General features: G+C 33.6%; 1 protein-coding gene across 2 annotated transcripts in view; it reads left to right on the top strand.

The window, feature by feature from the left end:
- Window positions 1-24629, top strand: part of LOC143241098 (sodium-dependent dopamine transporter-like) — a 97159-nt gene extending 72530 nt beyond the window's left edge. For both annotated transcript variants that reach the window (XM_076484644.1, XM_076484643.1), the window contains exons 9-15: window positions 3602-3839; window positions 6881-7021; window positions 11246-11345; window positions 12391-12491; window positions 16590-16757; window positions 19817-19891; window positions 23143-24629. In XM_076484644.1, the coding sequence (XP_076340759.1) occupies window positions 3602-3839; window positions 6881-7021; window positions 11246-11345; window positions 12391-12491; window positions 16590-16757; window positions 19817-19891; window positions 23143-23166 (847 nt within the window). In that variant the 3' untranslated portion in view covers window positions 23167-24629. The remainder of the gene's footprint in view (window positions 1-3601; window positions 3840-6880; window positions 7022-11245; window positions 11346-12390; window positions 12492-16589; window positions 16758-19816; window positions 19892-23142) is intronic.
- Window positions 24630-26100: the final 1471 nt, after the last annotated feature.

Raw genomic sequence — 26100 nt, 5'->3', positions numbered from 1 at the left:
TCCTACTATTTCATTCTCCTGAAATTTTTCTAATAATCTATCCCAACACTTGAAAATGCGATACAAACAATTTAATAATAACAACAAATACAATATTTATATTATATAAGATTTTCTTTCAGCTTTCGTTTTTTCATCGTGTTTACGAACTAATGTTTAGAGCTACATCAAGAAGCAAAGCACTACGAAAAAAATCTCTCTCTCTTTTTGGATTTTTATGTATTTATTTTTCTTGTTTATTTATCTACTATTACAGTGAAGTATTATTATTATTTAAAGATAGCACTATCTAGGCTTACTTTGTAAAATTAGTGCTTTTTGAGCAGAGATATATTTACATTATATGATGCAATCCGACAGGTAGAGACACTGTTTATGTGTGATCTAAATGACAACCACACTCATGCAAATTAATTGACAGTCAAACGTTCAATCACAAAATTGTTTGTACTCGAACTCAGTATTCTATAGCAGTACAGGTAGTGACATTAGAGAAATAAAAAAAAGAGAATATAAAAAGTTACACACTTTATGTAACCAATCGCAAAACCGCTGGCAAGGATATGGTTGTGAAATCTGGTTATGTTTCCCGTTTCCCCCTGAATAGCATGTACAAAACTTTAGGGTTGTCACTGGCAAGGTCACTCCTTGTGAAGAATACAATCGTGCTTCTTTTGAAGAAAAAAATAGGATTAAATGTAGATTATTTCTCTTCATAAAAAATAACACAATTCACAAATAAAACGTTTCACAAATGAAGTAACTTCAAAATAGTTTGTTCTATCACAAAATGAACAGTAGAAGAGAAAAATAGCTGGGAGAAATATATTATGTATTTAACATCAATATCAGTAAATTATTCATATGAGACTAATGTTACGCGTAATTCTGTTGATAGCTTTTATGATTTATTTTCCTAGTTTTATTCCTAACCTGTGACTTCACGTGTGTCAGTACGTTTTAGATTCAATAATATTCTTACGCGGAATTTTGCTAGTAGTTTTTGTAGGAATAAATCTGGTACTTTATATGATAAGAGGAAATCAGAGTAATACAAATATTATATTACTGTCGATGGATAATGTTACAGGTTATCTGTACCTAATTTATTTCTATCTTGTGCAAGGTTTTCTTTCTTTTTGCCTTTAATATACTACTATTTTCATAAAATAAATTACATTAATTATTTTTTGAACCCCAGAGAATGCTTGTTACACCATTCTCTAGTTTGTTTGAAGTTAGGTACAAGGCTACATCATGAGCTCTGCCTACCACGCGTTATAAGTCCGCAGATAACCTGCTGTGCGGCCACACCATGATAAGGTGGCTAGGATGCTCGACTCATAATCTGAGGGTCGCGGACTCGAATCGCCGTCACACCAAACATGCTTGCTTTTCCATCCGTGGAGACGTTATAATGTTATGATGAATCTCACTATCGTTGGTAAAAAAGTAGTCCAAGGTTTGGCGGTTGGTGGTAATGACTAGCAGCCTTCCCTCAAGTTTAACGCTGCTAAATTAGAGACAGCTAGCGCAGATAATTCTCGTGTAGCTTTGCTCAAAATTCAAAAACACAAAGAAATAAACAAATACCGCCGTACCACTGTGAAGAGGGTGGGAATGGCATTCGTTAGCAATGAAGCGTTGACCAAATATCAGAGAAATATTATACAAACAATTATTCTTTGACGAAACAAAATGCGAAGAACTGTTTCTTAAAATATGTTGGACGAGTAAAACCACTGTGCAAAAGAAAAATATATATTCAGAAATCTGTTATTAACATTAACTGTGTACACTCAAACTTATAATCCACTATTATTAACACTAGCTGTGTACGCTCTAACTTGTAATCCACTCATATTAACACTAACTGATGCCATTTATAAATGTCTCGTTCATTTACTTGTTTTATTGTTATGCGAAATGAGCTATCTCTGCTGTGGCCACACTGTTGATAGAATCCTTAATTTTAGGATTATAAGCTCTCAAGCATACCACTAAGCCACATCTGACCCTACACAAAGAGTTCTCAACTGCTGAATCCATTTATTCTAGTCATTATTATTTTATATTTCTAGTTAGACTAGTATTGTAATTTGGATACATGTTTGTTGTGTTAAGTTTTAGTTCTGATCTATGCAGGTAACTTACTTAGGCCGGAAGTTATTGAAAAGTTCATAATGTAGGCTTAGTAGCGTCACAATGTTAAACTTTTCTTGTTTGACGAGTTTCCATGAAAAACGAGAGTCGTGTTTCTTGATACGTACGCATGTTCAAAATAAAAAACAATGTCTGAATGCTTTACTGCCACACAAAACTAAAGGAAGTTATATGAATATTTAAAAACATATATAAATTACAAAATTTTATTATTTACAATGATGCTTCTCCAGCGACAAATCTTAAAAATCTTTTTCACATGCATTGGTGCTTATATGAGTATACCTTTGTTAGATTAACGTTTAATGTTAGCTGTATGAACCCACGTTTCATTTGAACATTTACTTGGTCTGTTACAACACTATAAATCACGTGACTTCATGCTCTAGTTCTCCGGAATCTGGTTAAAGTGTTTTTATTTCTTTTCACAAGTTTGTATTTAAAGTTATTAAATATCATGCATTTGTGAAGCACTAGTTGTCTCATGCCTCATGGGATTTGTATAATATCTTTTACTTAAAAAGAAATGCAACAGCATCAATTTGAAGGCACTGTTTGTCATTAGACAAATATCTTCCACAATTTTTAATTTGTGTTGTGACTAAAGAAAACAAAACATGTTCTGTTTTTTCAGCTCTTAGTTACTTACAGGCAAAACAAAAAACAACCGTACTGCAAACTAAAACTAACTGTACACATTCAAACTTACAACACAACCATACTGATACTAACTGCATACATAAAAATTTATATCACAACCACACTGACACTAACTGCATACACTAAAACTTATTACCCACTCGTACTGAAACTAACTGTAGACATTCAAACATATATAACCCATTCGTGTTGAAACTAGCTGTGTACATTCAAACTTATATCCCACACATATTGACATTAGTTATATACATTAAAATTTATAACCCTTTTATACTGAAAGTAACAGCCCGGCATGGCAAGGTAGTTAGGGCGCTCGACTCGTAATCTTAGAGTTTTGGGTTCGAATTCCTATCACACCAAACTGGCTCGCCCTTTCAGCCGTGAGAGCGTTATAATGTGACAGTCAATCCCACTATTCGTTGGTAAAAGAGTAGCCCAAGAGTTGGCAGTGGGTGGTAATGACTAGCTGCCTTCCCTCTAGTCTTACACTGCTAAATTAGGGAAAGCGAGCGCAGGTAGCCCTCGTGTAGCTTTGCGCGAAATTCAAAAACAAACAAACAAACTGAAACTAACTGTATACTTTCAAACCTATATCCCACTCACACTAACTTCATTCAGACTTATATTCCACTCAGAATGTTTTAAGCTCATTCTTCGTGACATTAGTTGGCTGATGTTGAATGCAAGAACATTCATATTCTTGACGTTATAATGTTATAAAAAGAAAGAATGGCGTTTCTTTCAAAACAACTAAGTGTGTTTTGGTTTTTCACCACAGGGACTGCCTGCTGACCACAGCGATCAACAGTTCTACGAGTTTCTTCAGTGGGTTTGTTATTTTCGTTTATCTTGGTTACATGGCCGAGAGACAGGGAGTTCCGATCAACAAGGTAGCTACAGAAGGCCACGGGCTAGTGTTTCAGGTTTATCCTGAAGCGATTGCTACGCTACCTGGTGCACCATTTTGGGCTGTACTTTTCTTCTTTATGTTGCTGACATTAGGCCTGGATAGTGCTGTAAGTACTGCAGTCTGGTTATACAAATATGGGTGATTTTAACCAAATGTTCCAAAATTGTTTAATCTCTAAGTACAAGGGACATTCAGATCAATCTACACTTTGATCAACGTGTGTTGTTGGGTTATACTAGTTTCGAAGAATTCCACTTTTTATCAATAACCTTAAAAACAAGTTAACCAAAGAGAGATAAGTTGGATACATATTATTATAGTGAAAAGTATCAAACATACTGTTGGTGTAAACTTGCTTTATACACAGGATAGATGAAGTGAAGAAAAAGTCTCGTTGACCACTATTCAGTTCTTCACATTGTATAGCTTCACAGTGGCAGATATAGTGAATAAACTTAAGAGTTCCGCAAACTGTTTAATTTTGAAGTATAAGTTCAAGGGTTACTGATGAGGATTGGAATTCTTCTTAACTAGTATAATCCAGTAACACACGTTGATCAATGTGTAAAATAAACTGGGCCTTCCTTGAACTTAGGTTTAGGAATTAAACAATATCAGAATATTAAGTTTATTTATTGTATATGATGTTGTGCAGCTACATAATGTAAAGAACTGAACAGTGGCCAATGACATTTTTTCTTCATTTCATTTATCTAGTGTCTAGGTTTTTCTCATAGTGACTATAAAGCATCATTGCTCATAGTGACTATAGTGCATCATTACTCATAGTGACTATAAAGCATCATTACTCATAGTGACTATAGTGCATCATTACTCATAGTGACTATAAAGCATCATTACTCGTAGTGACTATAAAGCATCATTACTCATAGTGACAAAAGTGCATCATTACTCATAGTGACTATAAAGCATCATTACTCCAACAATTTTGTTTGAAAAAAAGGTGGAGTTATTTTTCAATGTTTAGTTTGTTTTTACATTCAGATATATTTAGTTCAATAATATAAAAGTAATAAAATGTTTCATAAACCTTACTGTTTTCTTCATGGATGGATGACATATCCATTGCTCCCGGCCGTTAGTAAATCAAACACTCATAAGTTTATTTAAAATTTTGTTAATAAACTGGATAGTTTTAGTTCTATCTATTTATCTGTCTTCTCTCTCTCTCTCTGTTTTACTGACGGCCATTCTTTTTATCTGTTTAGCTATCTTTCCATCTGACTATCAGTCTTCTTTTTCTATGTGTGTATATCTATCTATGATTTAATTAACGGACAGCTTTTCGTCATGGCAAGCGTAGTAGGTGACGAAGTGGAACACGCGCCCCTCAATTCTGATCCGGTATTAAAGTGCACCTTTTCATGGTGAATAGAGTTATGTATAACTACAATGGAAAGTCACTATTTAACTTTTAAAATATCGTGCTCACAATAATCTGCCACGTTTCTTATACTAAACGTCCGGCATGGCCAGGTAGTTAGGGCGCTCAACTAGTGATCTGAGGGTTGCGGGTTCGTATCCCGTCATACCAAACAAACTCACTCTTTCAGCCGTAATGGCGTTATAATGTGACAGTCAACCTCACTATTCATTGGTAAAAGAGTAGCCTAAGAGTTGGCGGTGGGTGATGATGACTAGCTGCTTTTCTCTTAGTCTTACATTGCTAAATTAGGCACGACGAGTGCAGATAGCCCTCGTGTAGCTTTGCGTAAATTCAAAAACAAACAAACATTTTTTCTCTCTACTTGTGCCCTCATTACTTATATTTTATTACGCAAAATAGTCAGTTATGATGCCCTTGAAACCAGGTTATTTTAAAAGCAATTATAATAACATCCAAACTTTGTATTTTCTGGTTACATACAGTTAAAGGCTACTCAATAACTCTTCTGGATGTAAGCTTAAAAAGAATTTAGTAATAAACAAGCTAAAATTTTGAAAGTAGTGTGTCCTTTGTAAATATTTATGTAATTTTTCTTACTAAAAACTCCCAACATCACATTTCATAATATTTAAACCCGATCAGTAAGAATGGGTGAGCCATAAAACCCGAGGTCACGTTGAAAATTATTTTTAAGTCCTACGACCCGCCAGAGAAACAACACTTCAGTACTTTAAGGGGCCACTAATTGTCTTTGTTAATGTAGAAAAGTCTAGATCTTTGGCACAGCTTGAGTTTCCAAAAATGGATTGTTGGATTCAAGCATGTCTTAAGAACCCTTAGCGATAAAAAAGAACATAAAAAATCTCCTATTACCATTCCGTAAATACTGCGTTGTTTTGTTCCAATGTAAATTTTTGGCAATGTTCTAGTGTGTGTATGTTGTTTTTTCTTTCTTTTTTATTACAAGTTTGTTACGAGCTCGACAGAACACTATCTCTGAGCTGTTAACAACAAAGTTATTTTCAGAAGCATTAGTTATGATTTGCCTATAATCCCCCCACCCTCAGTAACTCCCCAGGTGTTAATTATTAATGACTTATAATATCATCAATAGCTTCCAGGATACGAGTATAACCTCCTCGTCAATCACTCCCCGGGAGGTAGTCATGATTTGCATAAATTTCTTTGCCAGTAACTCTCCAAACAACGGTAAGTCCACGGATTTACAACGCTAAAATCAGCGGTTCGATTCCCCTCGCTAGGCTCAGTAGATAGTCTGATGTGGCTTTGCTAAAAGAAAAACACATACACTCCCATATCAGTTATAGTTTACTTATATTCATTTTGCTAGTAACTATCGAGGCATTAGTTATTTACGATTTCCATATATTCTCTTAATCAGTAGGTTTCCAGGCGTTAATTATAATTTACTTTTAATATATTCGTCAATAACTTTCCGGTTACTAAAAAATATTATCGGACACCACACAAAAACTTCACTATTTTTAAATAACAGTAAGCCATTTAATGTCCAGGTAAAATGTTATTCATTTTATCATCAACAGTATTTGCTACTTAAAAACATGTTTTAAAAGTTTCCGCCTGGATTAAATTTTTTGAAATGTCAATATCTCACGAATTCTATGCTAATAAATTATTATATTCGTCGTAATGTCTTTTTATTTGTAATAGTTGTGGTAGTGAACTAATGTTCTATCGTGATTTCATTATTGTTTTAGATGGGAGGCCTGGAATCAGTAATTACTGGACTCTTGGACGAGTTTCACACACATTTCACTAGGTGGCGTCTTAGGAGAGAAATTTTTACTGCCATGGTCATTTCTGTGTCATTCATCATAGGCATAGTTAATGTCACAAAAGTAAGTTTATAAAGTTACATTATTGTTTTTAATTGAATATTCGGTTTATATTATGTCTATATAATACCATTATAAGGTACAACACCTCTTTGTTTCAAGGGCCGAAAGGAACTTTCGATTAATTTACACTTAGCTACAAATAAGTTAGTTTGTAACATCAGACAAGAAGTATACTAAACGCTGTTCTTTTAAGAGACCCTCCCATTACTAGGAACGGACAGAACTGGAAAAATTTGATATTAGATAAAAAAAGGAGCTGGCGATTAGCGTTACAGTATACTGCTATTAAAAGAGAATTTTAGTCATGAGCAGTGACGTAATTCACAAAGCATTTGGGTACCGAGTCAGCTAAAGTCAGACACTTCATGACGTCATTTGGGGGTAACCTTCCTGTTTTCTCATCTGGTATGTGACGCTTGAATGACGCAGGTGGTGTTGTTCATGGTTTATTGTTCGAGAGATAATTAAAGACTCTACAGGAAGATCTATGTTTGCTTCGAGTTCTCATCCTCGATCCAGCATATTAAATTGTTTAAATGTCAATTTTCATGTTAGTTTGTTTTTTCACCGCTACAAACTGCGCAGTTGTTTACTTCCGAGTGATTATGCAGGAACATAATATTAAAATATTTTAACATGGTTGAAACAAATAACTACTATATTTTGTTTTTCACTATAAAAACATTGACGATTGTTTAACAGTAATTTTTATTAAAAGTTTTATACGGAAATAAAAAAAAACAATTATTTTGGATTGATACAAGTGTTTGTTTGTGTGGGAATTTTGCACAAAGCTACTCGAGGGCTATCTGTGCTAGCCGTCCCTAATTTAGCACTGTAAGACTAGATGCAAGGCAGCTAGTCATCACCACCCACCGCCAACTCTTGGGCTACTCTTTTAACAACGAAATAGTGGGATTGACCGTCATTATACACCCCCACGGCTGGGAGGGCGAGCATGTTTAGCGCAACACGGGCGCGAACCCGCGACCCTCGGATTACGAGTCGCACGCCTTACGCGCTTGGCCATGCCAGGCTCAATGATATACCTGTAATATCAAGAATTATACTTGTCTATTACAGGGCGGGCCGGGCGTGGTCTAGGTCTCAAATTTTATAAACAACGCGCCCCACTTCCCCTTGTATGTGGTACTTGAGATTCCCCCTCCACCCACACGCACGTACATGTACTTGTAAAAAAAAATAAGTGTGTTATAATCACTAAATATTAAAAATGTTAGTGCGCCACAGGTTCAGACAACCATGCATGTAAGTACAAGTAGTGTAAATTTTGTGTGGTAATATTACTTTCAAGACCAGGTAGAAAATTATTTTCTCGGTTATATACAATATATGTCCCTCGAAGAAATATCTACGGATTTACAACGCTAAAATCAGGGTTTCGATTCCCTTTGGTGGACACAGCAGATAGCATGATGTAGTTTTGTTATAATAAAAACACATACACACGCACGCACACAATATAAAAAATAAAAAGGCATCAATTAGTCACACAGCGCCATCTATAAGTTTTGATATGCAATAAGATATCAGCAATAAAATTTACATTATATTATAAACGCAAATAAAGTGGGTGTGCAGTAATTTTGGGGAGGGAGCAGAAATTATTGTGGTTCCAAGGACCCTAATTTGTTTTCCGTTTCCGCAAAATTGCGCTCCGTACTTTTGGAGCCGTGGATGTATCATAAAAGTAACAACCAAATCCCACTATTCGATTAGTCCCCAGGAGTGACGGTGGAAGAAAACAAGAGAACAAGAGAAAGGACACTTCTCCTGCCGAACTGCGTTTGCAGCAATACGTTTCGATTGTGTACGAAAACAATCATTAGAACAGTTGTTGGAAACCATTTTCACTTTATGAATATTATAATCTGTCAAAGTTTTTCAAACACTCAGTCAGGTGTGATTTTTAAAACTTTATTCGATATAATACTTTCTAATGGTATAGAATTTGGTGAAACCCCATCATTATGATTTGTTAATTAATAACTGTAATTTAAGCTACTTTTGCTGGTGTACATTTGGATTAATCTGAGACAGCGTTCGAAATATATTTTGCTTCTTGGATAAACGGACCTGGTAAAATATATTTAAGTTAGTACTGTATAGAGTGGTTATTAACAGATACCACGCATTTCTTTCCTTTACCTTTACAAATACGTAAGTACAATTTAATATATAAACAAATACCCCCCCCCACGTTTTGAGTTCCAAATACTAAAAGAAGCTACTTTACTTGTATGAAAACTATAGGTACCCAAATAATCAGTTCCCACTGTATTTTGAACCCTGATTTTATATTTTTTCGTCGTATATTTATTTTCAAATGCAAACAATTTATTTAAAATATTTTATATATGATATCTGAACGAACTATATATTCCTTTTATTTTGTATAGAATTAAGATATATGTAATGATTAACAAGATTATAATACTGTACATACTACAGAAGAATCGAAGATCGTGCTTCCATTGGAAGTTTATCGAATTATTTATTTAAATATTGCATTTACTCTAAGATTACAAGTCACAACCACACATAATTTCAGGCTTTTAATATTAAAATTATGACGTATTTAAGAAAAGTCTTAAAACCATTTTATTAGCGTTTCAAAGAGACACAGTGAGATATATGTGAAAAAATAATGAACTTATACCACTATCTATCAACATTTTAATCGAAATATAGTATAACGTATTGTTAAAAGTACATAAAATTTTTAAGCGTTTCAAGATTGAATCTAAAACATAGATTCTATATCTCAGAAGCAGAAATACCTTAAATAAACAGACTAGTCTAGTTTTACAAAGGTGTCTTTTTGTGGCGAAATTATTGAAATAAATAACCTTCTGTATAAATTACCAAAAGTTCAGGTTTGTGCTTCATTTGTATAGTTTTTTTTTTTCAGAAAATTAATTGCACAAAGGAGTTTAAAAAAAAATAAGCAGTGGGAACATTGCATATTAACATTAGTAAATAAGCATATCATCAAAACTTGGAAATAATTTAAAAACAGAATTAGAAATTTTAATTTATTTGAATATCTTAAGATGAAGTTACATTAGACGCTTTTAATCTATATGTGATGTTTGAAGTAGTAGAATAAAATAATGAGAATGGATTTGTTAGGTATATGATAAACTCGTTTATTATTTATAAAATAAAAGGAATTCTGAATTTCATTTATAATAACTGAGTTTAAAGCCTCAAAACTTATTCCAAAATGTCAAATACTATTTTATAGCAACTAATCATGGATTGAAAATATTTTAATCAGAGTATATTAATATATAATAACTTAGAGACATCAGACATAAAATTAACTGAAAATTAATTTTATTAAGCAAAATCAATTTATATTTTAGACTTAAAGCAAATTAATAAATAATTCAAACCTTTAGTGTAGTTTAATGATGGTATTCTACCATAGCAAATCTTTCCTAAAACCTAATATATGCAGTTTAATAGTTTAGTGTTTTAAATCAACCATATGTTAAAATTAATGTAAAATATAGAGATATTTTAAATAATATGTTGTATTAAATTTTGATTTAACTGAAAAATACACAAAAGGTGAAGATTTCCCCAAAATAAATTTTTCTTCTGAATTCGATGAAATGGAATTAATTTATATACAATGTTATGGAAATTAAAAAGAAATACACAAATTACAAATTCTCTAACCTCGTTTTGAACCATGTACATTATCTTATTCTCTGCAATAAACTAACTGAACGTAGAACTTTTAAATATCAATTAAAATTAAAGATAAATAAAATAAAAATATTTATTCATTTGGCTTATTCAGTGTTAAAGAGTTTTAGAAATATTGTAGAAAAATATATGATACTATTTCTTAAAAAATAATACTATAATCATCCGATTTGTTTTATATTGTCAAGCAAGAAAATTGTAAGTCGAACAAAGGAGCATGTTTGAAACTAATATTTACTTACTATTTCATCATTTCAATACACAAAATAACACAATTTACCAATGTTTTTACGTTCTATATTACAGTATATATGAGTGTAAATTTTCCAGTAGAAACATTTTGAGGTCACAAAGAACATAAATAAGTTCAAAATTTACTGATAACGCTAATTCTCAATAAATGTCATGAGGATTTAAAGATGAAAAATATAACAAGAGACTATCATGATTATGCAAAAATAAATACACAGTTAATTATCTATTTAGGGTGGTGGTTATATGATGCATTGGTTCGACACGTATTCAGCGGGAATCTCTTTGCTGTGCTCTGCATTATTGGAAGCCATTGGAATAGCGTGGTTCTATGGTAAAGAAAGATTCATTTTACAAATAATTTTTTCAGTGAGATTAAATTATCATTATTAACCGTAAAGGACAATATTGAAAAATATGGCAACTCTTATGAAAATATAACATTTAAGTATTATAACTAACCCCAGAATGTGAAATTTAAATGTTATGACAGTTTCTAGAGAGTGACGTATAAATATTATGATTAATATTAGTACGTATTATTTAAATATTATAATTAATCTTTGAATATAACGATTGAACAGCACTGTTAACCTTAGAACATAATATCTTAAATATTACCTAATATATCAAGAATATGTTTTATGATAATTTGCATATTATCTACAATATATAAAATATATTCTGTGATGTCTTAAATATTATCTAAGATATCTAGAATATGTTCTATCATATCCTAAAGATTATCTAAAATATCTGTGATGCACTAAAAATTTTCTAGATTATGTTCTGTGGTATCTTAAATATTATACAAAATATATTTTATTATATCTTAAAGATTATCTAAGTATGTTTTGCGATGTATTAAAGATTGTCTAGAACGTAGTCTTTCACAACTTAAGGATCTAAAATATATAGAATATGATCTGTGATTACGGGAAAAACTATTCAAGAGTATCTGCGACTGAAAATCAACGACACAAATTTTAACACTTGGACAGGATGTAAGACCAGGTGTAACTTATCTTTGGCCTTTAATCAGTTGCTAGAGTAATTTCTCATTAATATTTTATGTAAAAACGGCTTGTTTGGCTCGTGACGATGACCGAAGAAGGTCGAGACGTTGTTCACTCCTCTACGTAAAAAAATTTTCTCAACCCAAACGAGCCGTTTTTACATAAATATTTCTCTACAAGTGGGTTTTCTCGACATCACCGATGATTACTATTTTTGTAAGTTGGTAATATATTTCAAAGTAACTTTAGAACAAATAATATCTAAACTAAAGATATAGATATTATTAAATATACGTTATTTTGTATTTATGTTGAGGATCAATTTTTCATTTCTTTAATGTGAAGATCTAATGTCTTCTTCAGGGTTAGCAAACTTTTGCGAGGATATACACGAAATGCTTGGCTTTTTTCCGGGTCTTTTCTGGAGATTATGTTGGAAGTTCATTAGCCCTACCTTTCTCGTGGTAAGTTTACACATTTACACATTTCTGATTCCGTTGTGATAACTTTACATATTACCATATTTCTTGGTGATAGGTTTACACATTAAAGTTTTGTTTTTAGTGATAAATTTACCCATTATCGTTTTCGTTGCGCTAAGTTAATAGATGACCATAATTGTGTACTGGTATGTTTACACATTACCATTTTTATTGTTCTGACTTTACATATTACCATATTTCTTGGTGATAGGTTTACACATTAAAGTTTTGTTTTTAGTGATAAATTTACCCATTATCGTTTTCGTTGCGCTAAGTTAATAGATGACCATAATTGTGTACTGGTATGTTTACACATTACCATTTTTATTGTTCTGACTTTACATATTGCAGTTTCGTTGTGATACGTTTGCACATTACCGTATTTTTTGTGGTAATAATTTTACACATTTCTGCTTTATTTAAAATCACCGTTTATGGGGTCAGGAATCCATGGTTCGCGTCCCTTTGCAATAAAAAGATCGGGCTCTGCACTTTGGAACAGCAGGTACATTATAACTTGTGACAGTCAGATCCCACCGTTTGATTAAATTATTCAAAGAATTAGAAGAAGGGATGCTGTTGAATATATATGTTTTTCTCTACAAGTGGGTTTTCTCGACATCACTGAAGGGGTACTGTTGATCAGCTACGTTCCTATCTAGTCTATCAATTTAAAATTAATTTTAATTATGCGCGAATAATCCGCCTGTAGCTTTGCTGAAAACTTCAAGCAAAACGTCTTCTGATGGTAAGGTTACACAGAACCATTTTTGTGTGTGGAAACTTTGCGTATTACCGTTCTTTCTGACAGTGAGTTACATATTATTTTTCTTTTTTAAGTAACTTTATATACAACCGTTTATTTTTGTTTATTAGTGGTAAGTTTATACAGTGTCGTTCTTCTTGGCAGTAAATTTAGATCTTGTTTTCCCATTTTGTAGTAAAGTTACATACTAGATGTGCTTCCGTAGGGTCTCCGAAAGAGTTCTATTTTAAAAGTGATTAAAACTGAAATTAAGAGTAATAGTTTTTGTTTCTTGTTTTTAAAGTTAATATGTCATGCTGTGTTGTAGCCTACAGAGTGCGTAATTATTCTTTTGATCCATGAGTTACACACGTTTAACTGACATCATGAAAGTACAAATTGCAACATTAAGCGTCCCTTATGTGACGTCACATTAGTATCTATTGACTGAGTGACAGACAGTGATGTCGAGAAAACCCACTTGTAGAGAAATATATATGCAAAAACGGCTCGTTTAAGTTGAGAAAATATTTTACATAGAAGGTCGAAACGTTGTTTGCTCTTCTATGTAAGATATTTTCTCAACCCAAACGAGCCGTTTTTGCATATATATGACTGACAGACAATAAACTATTGCATAGGGTGCAAGTGGTTAAAACAGACCCTTTAGAGAAATATATATTCTTCTTTTTGTTTTTCTGATGATAAGTTTAAATATTACCATTTTCTTTTTTATTATGATAACTTTACCTATTACTGTTATTTCTTCTATATGTTTACTTATTGGTGGTAAGTTTACTCAAGACTTTACTTCTTGATTACATTTTTGCGCGTTGTTCTTTCATATCTTGTCAATATATTTTTAGGTCGCACAAAATTACTTTACTAACATATAAATATTATGAATAATAAACATGATGAATATTCGGTCATCAAATAAATTGGTGTTTTTGTGTTTTCCTCTTGGTATTGTTAATAATTATAGGTTGATAAAAACGCTTTTCATTTACTTAAACAATCACCTCTATTTATGTTTTGTTTGAGAAACGTGAATTGGTCCTATGGTAAAGCTCTGAGTTAATACATTGCTACAAAATTACCCCTGTGCTTCAACATGGGGGCGTATTATAACAATGACGGCCGATCCGTTAGCATGGATGATGTGTGGTAAGGTACTTCTGACTGGCCGCCTTCCCTCCTTCCTGTCCATAGACACTGGTATGGAAAGGATTTAGTAGTAGCTTTACCGCAGATACAAAGTACAATAGCTACTACAAGTTTAATGCAACTTTTTTCATCTTCTAAATTGTAATTTCTGGCAACAACTACAAAAAGCCTAAAGCCCAGTCCGTCATTTCAGTCACTGCAACTTAACCGGTTTAGAAAAATTGTATCTCTGATCTCTAGACTGCTAAATAATCTGGAAGAATAAATATTAATGTTACATAGTCTTTGTTTGTCAAAACCATGTATAAGTTATATAGTATTTATTTGTCAAAACCCTGTCTAAGTTACATAGTCTTTATTCGTCAAAACCTTGTGTAAGTTGCATAGTCTTTATTGGTCAAAACCTTGTGTAAGTTACATAGTCTTTATTCGTCAAAACCCTATGTAAGTCACATAGTCTTTATTCGTCAAAACCTTGTGTAAGTTACATAGTCTTTATTCGTCAAAACCCTGTGTAAGTTACGTAGTCTTTATTCGTCAAAACCTTGTGTAAGTTACATAGTCTTTATTCGTCAAAACCCTGTGTAAGTTACGTAGTCTTTATTCGTCAAAACCTTGTGTAAGTTACATAGTCCTTATTCGTCAAAACCTTGTGTAAGTTACATAGTCTTTATTCGTCAAAACCTTGTGTAAGTTACATAGTCTTTATTGGTCAAAACCTTGTGTAAGTTACGTAGTCTTTATTCGTCAAAACCCTATGTAAGTCACATAGTCTTTATTCGTCAAAACCTTGTGTAAGTTACATAGTCTTTATTCGTCAAAACCCTGTGTTAGTTACGTAGTCTTTATTCGTCAAAACCTTGTGTAAGTTACATAGTCTTTATTCGTCAAAACCTTGTGTAAGTTACATAGTCTTTATTGGTCAAAACCTTGTGTAAGTTTACTCTTCTAATTAAAAGACGACACAAACATCACGACCTAGTCATTGACTTGTGCTAAGACGTTAATTTAGCCTTTCAGATATGTGTTTCTTGTGATGTCATGTTATAACTAATATATAATATATACATACATAACGTTTTTATACAGTTGTCTGTGTGTGTGTGCGTGTATATATATCATTTTATCTAGTCGTCTATGTATGTACATGTCACTTCTTTATAGAGTTTATATGTACCAGGGATTGGATGAATCTTCACCAAAATTGGTACGGAAGTTCAGTGAATCCACACAGTTTCGCATTTTGTGGTTTTTATGGGCTTTTTTGCGTTTTTTTACCACTACCTCACCTCCTCTGAATGGATCTTCACCAAATGTGATGTGGAGGTTCATTAGGTCCATACGAGTGAACATATAAATTTTGAATTTTGCGTTTTCCTGACATTTTTTACAATTTCATATTAGGGAAGCAACTTTTCATGTCGTAAGATAACCTTCAATTAATCATGCATTTACATAGCTTCCGTCCATGGGACAGTTTGTCCTGCTAGAATAAAATATAATTTTTTTATACAGGTGTCTCTGAAGCTCTTATCTTAATCATCATGTATATATATATTAATATCATTTGTTTGTTTTTTTATTTCATGCAAAGCTACTCGAGGGCTATCTGCGCTAGCCATCCCTAATTTGGCAATGTAAGACTTTTACCAACGAATAGTGGGATTGACCGTCACATTATAACACCTCCACGGCTGAAAGGGTGAGCATGTTTGGTGCGATCAGGATTCGAACCCGCGACCCTCATGTTACGAGTCGAACGCCTTAACCACGTGGCCATGCCGGGCGTCTATATTAATATCACATCACCTTTCTTGTCTAAGCAGAAAATCCGCTTTACTGTTGACATAAATTAAATCAACTTTAAAAGTGTAGGTCTTGAAGTTATAAAAGGAATTACAAATATTTGACGTCGTATTTTTGAAGACATGTTTACAAATATTTAAATAAATATATTATTTTTTTTAATTATTACTTGCTTCACATTATCCTTCGAAAGTCTCTTTGCAATATTTAAAGTAGTTATTATACATGTTATTTATATTTATATATTTTCACAATGCTACGTTTTCTTTACGTTTGTTTATTTGTTTTTGAAGGTCACATTGCTGTCTATTCGAGTTTCGTTTTAGTTTGTCCTATGTTTAAAGTATGACCGTTCTTTATAGGCGGTAATAGCGTCGGCGGTCATTACCAACACCCCGCTAGTCTACCATAATTATAGATACCCTGGCTGGGCTGTAGCTCTAGGATGGTCTTTCGCCCTATCCTCTGTTACCGTGGTTCCCGTGGTTGCTTGCTACAAAATGTTCAAAGCCCATGGCACTTGTACAGAGGTAAGTGATTTCACAAAATTACTTTCTTTTGCACAAATTGGTCTTAAGGAGGGGTTAAAACCAACCAAAATATTGGCTTAAAAACTTTATTGATGTAACTCTGTGTTTATTTCAAATAAAAACTTTATTGATGTAACCCTGTGTTTATTTCAAAGAAATTGTTGTTGTTTTTCTTTTAAAACCTTCAGAGTTTATTGTGATAATTCTTAAAAAAGGATTTGGATGATGGAACATAACTTTGAATAAGTGTTGTTGTTTTTTAAATTTCGCGCAAAGCTTCTCGAGAGCTATCTACGTTAGCCGTTCCTAATCTAGCAATGTAAAAATAGACGGAAGCCAGCCAATCATCATCATCCACCGCCATCTCTTGAGCTACTATTTTACCAATGAATTGTGGGATTGACCGTAACATTATAGCGTCACCACGGCTGAAAGGGCGAGCATGTTTGGTGTGACGGGAATTCGAACCCGCGACCCTCAGATTACGAGACTAGTGCCCTAACCACCTGAATGAATAATTTTGTATCAAATTAATTTATATTGTACTTCCCGCCATTGATTACACTGGGGAACACTCATTTTGTTGCATTTAAAAAAAGACCTTTCTATAGTCAATTTGAGTGTGTTGATTTCAAATCTGAAGTCGGTTTTTGTCTGCAAGCTACAGATTTTATGCAATTTGACATTTTTATTTATTTTTTAATTTTTCGTTATTATAGGAAATTATAGGAATAGCTTATCAATTTGTTTGTGTATTTTATTCAGGTAGGAATTTGCGTTTGTAACTTTTGCGTTTGTACACTTCATCTGGACAATCTCGTTTAATGCTCCAGCAGTAGTCAGCCATCATACTTTTGTCCCAGCGCCCTTGGTAGCGTTCTTCCATGACCTTTAGGTCTTGGTGGAATCGTTCTCCTTGTTCGTCACTCACAGCCCCCAGGTTGTCAGGGAACTTATCAAGGTGGCTGTTCAAAAAATGAAGCTTGATGCTCATGTTGCTCCCGAGATCACGAAAAGCGAGGAGCATTCTGTTCACAAGTTCACTGTAGTTCTCCGCCTTATTGTTTCCAAGGAAGTTCTGAACGACTGCCACAAAGGATAACCATGCTGCCTTTTCCAAAGCGGTCATCTTAGCAACAAACTGATCATCACGAATTAGGGTTCGAATCTGTGGGCCATCAAACACGCCTGTTTTGATCTTCTCAAATGATAACCCTGGTAAAGCTGTGATGATGTGTTGGAAACATTCACCTTCGGTTTCCAGTGCCTTGACAAATTGCTTCATCAAACCTAATTTGATGTGAAGAGGAAAAAAGATGGTCTTATCTCTGCTTACAATTGGGTCTTGTATGATATTTGGCATGCCTGCTTCTAGGGTGTCACGAATAGGCCAGTCCTTCTGGACCCAATGTCTGTCTCGTGCTCGGCTGTCCCACATACAGAGAAAACATGGAAACTTGGTGAAACCTTTCTGTTGTCCAAGAAGAAAGTTGACCATCTTTAAGTCTACACAAATGATCCAATTGTGCTCATGATATTTTAATAAGTCCATGACCATTCTCATATCATCATAGTCTTCCCGCAAATGCACTGAGTGATCGACAGGTACTGCTCCATAAACATTCCCATTATGTAAAAGAACACACTTTAGACTGCGTTTTGAACTGTCTAAAAAGAGTCTCCATTCATCAGGACTATATTAAGGTACACCCAGTTCTTTGAGAAGCCCTTGGATGTCATGGCAGTAAACAAACTGTCTGTCTTCTGAAAGGAAGGTCACTAAAAGCTGGTCACGCTTTCTGAAATATGATACTTTAACAGAGTGGTCAACAAGATTTCTGCCTTGTAATCTTGATGCCAAAATCTCTGCTGCTTTCTTTGAAAGACCTAAATCCCACACTAAATCATTCAGTTCAGCCTGGGGAAGAGGCTTGGGGACGGGGAAAGGTTCAGTGTCTGAAGAACAGTTCTCCGATTGTGTACACTTTTCTGACAATTTACTGTCACAACTGTCTTGTTCGCTTGTATCATGTCCAATGTCTTTATCGTCCAATGAAGGCAAGCCTTTGAAAACTGGAACAGGAACTTCTTCAGAGTGCGGAGCAGGCCGAATAGCTGAGGGAATGTTCGGATACGTAATCTTAAGTCGGTTTCTCTTCCCAACACCCGTTGTGTTTACCATGCAGAAATAACAGTCAGTTACATGGTTGGTGGGTTCGCGCCAAATCATTGGAACACCAAAAGGCAGACCATTGCGTTTTCCTTTGGTCCAGTCTCGAAGCATTTCCTCACAATTGTGGCACACAACATGAGGAGCCCATTGCTTGTCTTGATAACCAAGATGAACTTCAAAATATGCCTTGTAGGCACGCTTGACGAACGAGGATATGTTACATCTCTGACGATTGAGTGTGTAGCATCCACATATGTAGCAAAAGGCATCAGGCTTGTTTCTGCAATGATATCTATTTTTGGAAGCCATGTTTGATCTGAAACAAAAGAAGAATGATCAAAATATTAGAAGTTATCTATATATATGGACGTGAAAATGCTTATACATGGTTTACGCAAGTTCACATTTGTACAATTTCATTAACCTCAAATTGCATACAAACTAGAGCTTGTAGAGAAAAACTAATTTCAGATTTGAAATCAGCGCCTAAAACTCCTTCAGAATAAGTTAAAATATCCAATGCAACTCAAAGTTACTGAAAAAGTGTTCCCCAGTGTTATAAAAAGTTCTTCTCAAGATAAGAAAACATGATTTTCGTTCAATATTGGTGGAATAATTTTTCAGGACAAAATATCTCAAAATCAATAAAGAAAAAAATGACACTAAGGGAAACGCTTTAATAGAGTTTAATAAATTATCTTTATATTTATAAATCGACTCGAGTGTGTGTGTGTATGTGTGTTTTGTTATAGCAAAGCTACAAAATGTATAGATCAAAGTTTCACGTCAGTTAGTCTTTTTAACAAGTAAATTTGCTGTATTAAATATAACAAGTTGAAACTCAATCGTATAAATTGAAATTTATATTTTTTTATTATTTTTGTAGAGGCTTGCAAAAGTGATTACTCCGGAGCAAAACCTCGAACAACAAACGGATAAGGTGGTAGTCAAGCAGTTTCATGTAAGTGTTTGTTTACGTAGTTAAAGGTACGGAAAATTCGCAGCGAAATTGGACGATTAAGAATACAAACACACATACACAAATAAACAGAGACACTCCGTTTGTTACATCAAGGAACTTGGAAAAGTAAAAGTGACACATTTTAGCTTTTTAACATAATGTCCTGGTAACTTTATAATACATTAGTAAGGAGTTTCATGGTAGGTATAAAGTTTCGGTGCTTTAGGCAATAATTAATTTTAAGTTTGTTTGACTTACTTTAATTTTTAAAAATTATTTCCGTCGACAACCAGTTAAGGGAACCAGATGATGTGAAAAAACTGAACTCTAGAAAATTTCAAGTGTTTTAATGAAACCTTTGCATCTCAAAAGAGAGATAGAAAAAATAAACCTAACAAACATTGAGTGATGTATTCGATTCTGATTTATAATGCACTGGTCTCATGTCTTAATGTCCCTGCTGTTACGACGGAAAGTCTACGGATTAACAACGCTACAATTAGGGGTTCGATTCCCCTCGGTGGGCTCAGCAGATAGCCCGATGTGGCTTTGCAATAAGAAAAACACACATACACACATGTCTTAATATATTACCCTTTATTTCGAAAGAAAGATTTAACTCTTAATGGCTAGAAATATGTGCAGTTTAGTTTCTGATATAAAATAATTATTACTGGGAAGGGAATCCAGAAAAACTTAACACGAATAAAAATACCACCAGTAATAATGTAATGCGAGGAAAGAAACACATGATAAACGTCACATGAAGTCACTTCTAAACTATCTAGTGCTAGACGCTAATTAACGAATACAACCGAAGACCTCTTTAAATATAAATCTTATCACTTGTGATTATTTAAATTAACAAAACAATATTTATTTTTATATTATACAGATTAGAACAGTTATAAACTATAAGTTTTGAGCAGTAGTGGAATGAAACTCTAGAACAACACAGCTAAAGGTTTTAATAACTTATTTTTAACTTGGTCACTACTGTTTTGTGACTCTACTTCAATATAAAAGTTTATGAAGTCCACACTTTTTAAATATTTGAAAGCTTTCTTTTTATTAAAAATGTCCGTCCTTCGAGAAAAATATTCGTAGTACAAATTAAAACTCGTTTAATACATCACACAAGAAAAGGCTTTGACTACATCACGTGTTTATAACTTTCATCGAAGAACCGTGTATCCTTAATACGGTGTAGCTAGTCAGAAAAATACAATAATGTTAACAGCAGTGTTTCGAACGGTAGATTTTATATTGCTTTGTTACTGTGTGTATATACATATATATATTTGAAGTAATTTATATGAGCTAATAAAGTTAATAGTATTATTCCCACGTCTGTTTTACAAACATACTAATTATTAATTGGTAAACGTTTCCCGCATTTAAAATCATGAGAATTAATTTTATTTCTTTCCAAAATTCGCCATAACTCCCGAATTTTCCCGCTCAATTTATTGACGCAACATTTAAACACATCCACGGAAATCGTTTACCAAGGGCCTGTTTAACTTTAGCATCATAAATTTCGTGTTAACAACAGGTACAGTGTAAACAACTTGCATCAGACTTCCCCTGTTGCCGTATGTCCAGACTTCCAGCATAACTTGTGTTTCATGCTCGTGAAAAATGTAAAAAAAAAAAGCTATCCAATTGTTGAGCAGGAAAATGTCTCAATATGTCGTCACTCTGTTCGTTATTTACGTTAAGGCCAAATTACACAATACCTTGAATGCATCTAATTTTTCTCATTCTGAAAAAAAATCCAATATTTTATTCCTAATAATGAATGGGAACATAATATTTTTAAGTTAAAGCAATAGTAAAATGTATTATACACAGTATTTGGTGACAGTTTTTACTGATTGACACACGTTATGCCTAACTCGTGAACTTCAATAAAGCGCATTCAATCTAATATAGAAATGTTTCTTCGTGTGTATTTACTGCAAGCAGTTTCAAATGCCCGGATACACCACTTCTTAATGTTTTCATGTTCAATTATTGAACTATCATACGGATTTATAACCACATTAATAAACTTCTTAAACATTTACACTAAATGTGGTAACCTATTTTGACTAATACACCATAAAACCATGGAGTCTGTTTGTTTGTTTTGAATTTCGCGCAAAACTACTCGAGGGCTATCTGCGCTAGCAGTTCCTAAATTCGCAGTGTAAGACTAGAGGGAAGGCAGCTAGTCATCACCACTCACCGCCAACTCTTGGGCTACTCTTTTACCAATGAATAGTGGGATTGACTGTCACATTAAAACGCCCCCACGGCTGAAAAGGCGAGTAGGTTTGGTGCGACCGGGAGCCATGGAGTCCAACATGGTTGCCACTCACCACATGTGGCGAATTGGTGCTTTATTTTTACCACTTATTTTTAATACAATTAATTATATCAATAAATAATTGAAAACATTATTGTGTGTTTTTCTAATCCTATATATTTATAAAAACGTAATTACCTTTTTTAGTCCTGTGACGAAAATGTTAACACGTTGTCCACAATTTTGGCGATTATGAAAAACGGTTGGACAACTTTGCCTAAAGCATGAAAATAATAGAAATATCAGATTATTTCACATACATCCGAACATTTCACAACGTGTGTGGTTAAATAGTCGGTTTGATAAATGCTATCAAATCAGTCGCCAGAAAGTGCAGTTCGAGTTTCATTACGCTTGTTGACTGATAGGGAGCTAGCTATCTTAGTCATTTAAGGTTTTTATTTTGTTTGTTTATTTTTAAGCACAAAACTACGCAACGGATTGTTTGTGTTTTGCCAAACGCGGGTATCAAAATCCAATTTGTAACGTTATAAACCTTTAACTCACCGCTTAGCCATCAAGGATGTCTTTAATTCACTTGTTTGTTGTTAAGCGCAAACCTGCAAGATAACTTTTATTTGTCTTCTACCGTGGACTTCACCGCTGAGTCACCAGGAGGTAATTCATTTAACATCTAATAGAAGCTGTTGCAATAATGTTATCATTCGTTAATGTTATGTTTCGTAGTTGGACAAAAATTATATAAATGAATTTTTAGTTAAAAATGTGACAGAAACTTTTGTAACGTGGATGTCTTTTTTTTTTAATAACATTTCTCTTAATTTACCCATTACAGATTTGAGAAGTTTTTGTGAGGTCTATTTAACTTCGGTACTTCGCTGTACTAGATATAAAAATAATAACAATATTAGCTGAATTAATTAATTTTTCGTTTCTGTAGTTAAGTCACTGGGTGTACGTGTAGACGAGGAAGAATTGTGTCGCCAAGCGGGGGTCTTGTCTATAACCAAGAACCCTAAGAAACAAATCTACTTCTACCCATACTAGACACCACAAATTATTCACCGTTTCGAAGTAACAGAAGAATAAAAAGAGTATTCCGTAAAAGGTCCAGTATCGACTTGAGATGGATTCTTCTAAAGTAACGTTCCTGCTTCGAAATCAGCTTTTGAGTTGACAGAAATGTACAGAATTTTCGTTGTGCATCTAGACTAAATGATGTGTTGGTTTGTGTATGTTATAAAATGACAATTCTAAATAGTTTATCTCCTGCTGTTAATTTATGTTTATTTTCTCAAAGTTCTCAGAATATCATCGATTGAATTATCAGCTATATAATTCAACACAAATGATTAGAATACGCCTACGAGACGAGGATCGAATTCGTCTGTTAAATGTCGATTGTTACAGATAATAGAGCAGAAACAGTGAACAGCAGCTCGACGGACACAGATTTATGGGACTGAATTACACAAAACGCAAGAATCATAGAGACGTTCCAATTTATTGGTACATGTCTTGTAAAATTTAGGAGAAAAGATTGTATAAGGAAAGAAATTGTATGTTTTGTCTGTGTTGTGACGTATGGTATGTGTTACAGGGATTTATGACCACCGAGAAACTTAGTCTTTTTTTTTTTTTGTAAAGAAAAAAGTATTGTGTTGTATTATATGTTTAAGTAACTTTTTGTATCACAGTGTGGCGGTCATGTTAGGCTTAGTCTGGTTGTTTCAGTATGTTTCACGTTCGCACAGAATTATCTTAAATGTATGTAGGAAACCTATAGTATTTTGTGTGAATTAGTATCTAAATATGTAGGATGGTGTAATTATGAAGTTGATAAAATATTGCCCTTTATCTATTTAAGCGACCGTCTACCTCTCTGTTGAGCTAGCCACCTAGCGGCATAGTTCTGTAATAACGGGTAGTATCACGTTAGATGTACCCATACTGTATATGTGTTCTTAGGATAACCGTTAAGAAACACAAGTGTTTTCGTGATATGATAAATATAGCTTTTACTATCGCGTAGCACAAGTTGTTTTGGTTAAGAGTTAAGCCAGTTGTGATTTCTCAATAAGAGTATAATAACATTAGAACATTCACATTCTTGGGTTCTACGTTTTACAAAAAAAGTTTTAAACACTCTTTGCTAGGGTTTAGTTTTATTATTTCACCAACTTTCCTTGTAGTTCATCAGTGATTCAATACCCTTTTCAATTTAGACTGAAACTATTGAATTTTCAGAAACTTTTGTATGAGCTATGAAAGTTTTGAGTCAATGAATTTGTAAAATTAATCTTATTTAAAGGTGTTATATTGCTGTTTTCTCCGACATTATGTCTGTATTATCGATGAAGGGAAATTATTGGACAACTTGTGTTTAATATGTATGTGGTTGGTTGTATTAAAAGTTACTATAAATTATTAGAATCTTATTTCTTCGTGTATCACATGAACAGGCCTGGTGTGGCTAGTGGTTGGGCGCTTGAATTCTGTCGCCTTTCAAGAGTGGGAACGTAATTTAAAGGTCAATCTCACTGTTCGATAGTAGCTCAAAAGTTGGCGGTGGGCGGTGTCTACTAGCTGTTTTATTTCTTGTTTTCATTTCAAATTATGGGTGAGTAGCTTCGTGCGAAAAGTTCACTACTGTACCAGTTGTTAATGGCGTCATACGTGAGATATGCAAGTTCTGCGACCCTATGGAACGGCGTTTTGTGGGGGCGCACTGCTCGCACTACCTTTATTACAGTACTGGAACAAACAATGATATGCTTTTCATAGACAGAACAAATCAAAGAAAGGTAGAAAAAAAGAATCATTTATATATCCGAATAAATATAACTGAGGAAGTTCGACATTGGAGTTTCCACATAATTAGAATCATCAATTGGAAGCAACATAACATACAAGATTAATAGATGACAACTTAGCGACAAGAGTTTCCTTAAAGAATGAATATTCTGCTGGAAATATCAGAAAATCTTGTATTTCGAGACGGAAGACATCGTTTAACACAGTTGTTGTGAGTTATGCGTAGATATAAACATATGGGGAGAAAGTGATTCCATTATAAAGTTTCCTTGTAGGAATAAAAAGTTTACTGTTGGAAACAATCGGTAAATCATGTGGTTTCAAAGCCAAAAAATACAGAAACACAGACAGTATGACCACATTTGGACAAAGGTCTTATATGTGTATAGAAAAAAAGGGGAGGGGCTTTTAGGCATTATGAGAGGTTAAGAAATTGAGTTCCCTCCTGATTAAGAATCGTAATCTGTGCTTACCAGGTTAGGTGTTTATTAAAGATTACACTTATATACTTAGCTTGTCAGATATTTTAATGTTGTCGATTATTACGCTTTATCAAAAGGTTCCAACACGGGAGAAACTTTATCTATTTAAGACCAAAATATATCTTTCTTGTTTTTGTGACATTTATGGCAAGACGTGAGTGATGAACCCAAGTCAAGAAGATATTTGATTGAAGACCTTTAATGACAGTAAGCCTAGTTCACAGGTGACCACAAGAACAGTATCATCGGTGTTGGTATAAAGGAACAGGGCGTATCTATTTAGGCATATCAGTAACATAAAGATTATATAGAAAAGGCAATAGAATTGAGTTTGAGGGACTTCAGCGGAAATATCTGAAGATTAAGATACTGTCGTTTCAAGAGAAATAGCTGATGACTTAGATACTGTCGTTTCAAGAGAAATATCTGAAGATTAAGATACTGTCGTTTCAAGAGAAATAGCTGATGACTTAGATACTGTCGTTTCAAGAGAAATATCTGAAGATTAAGATACTGTCGTTTCAAGAGAAATAGCTGATGACTTAGATACTGTCGTTTCAAGAGAAATATCTGAAGATTAAGATACTGTCGTTTCAAGAGAA

Source organism: Tachypleus tridentatus, chromosome 13 (assembly GCF_004210375.1).
Source record: "Tachypleus tridentatus isolate NWPU-2018 chromosome 13, ASM421037v1, whole genome shotgun sequence".
NCBI lineage: Eukaryota > Metazoa > Arthropoda > Merostomata > Xiphosura > Limulidae > Tachypleus > Tachypleus tridentatus.
This window is presented reverse-complemented; position numbering and strand designations above follow the sequence as displayed.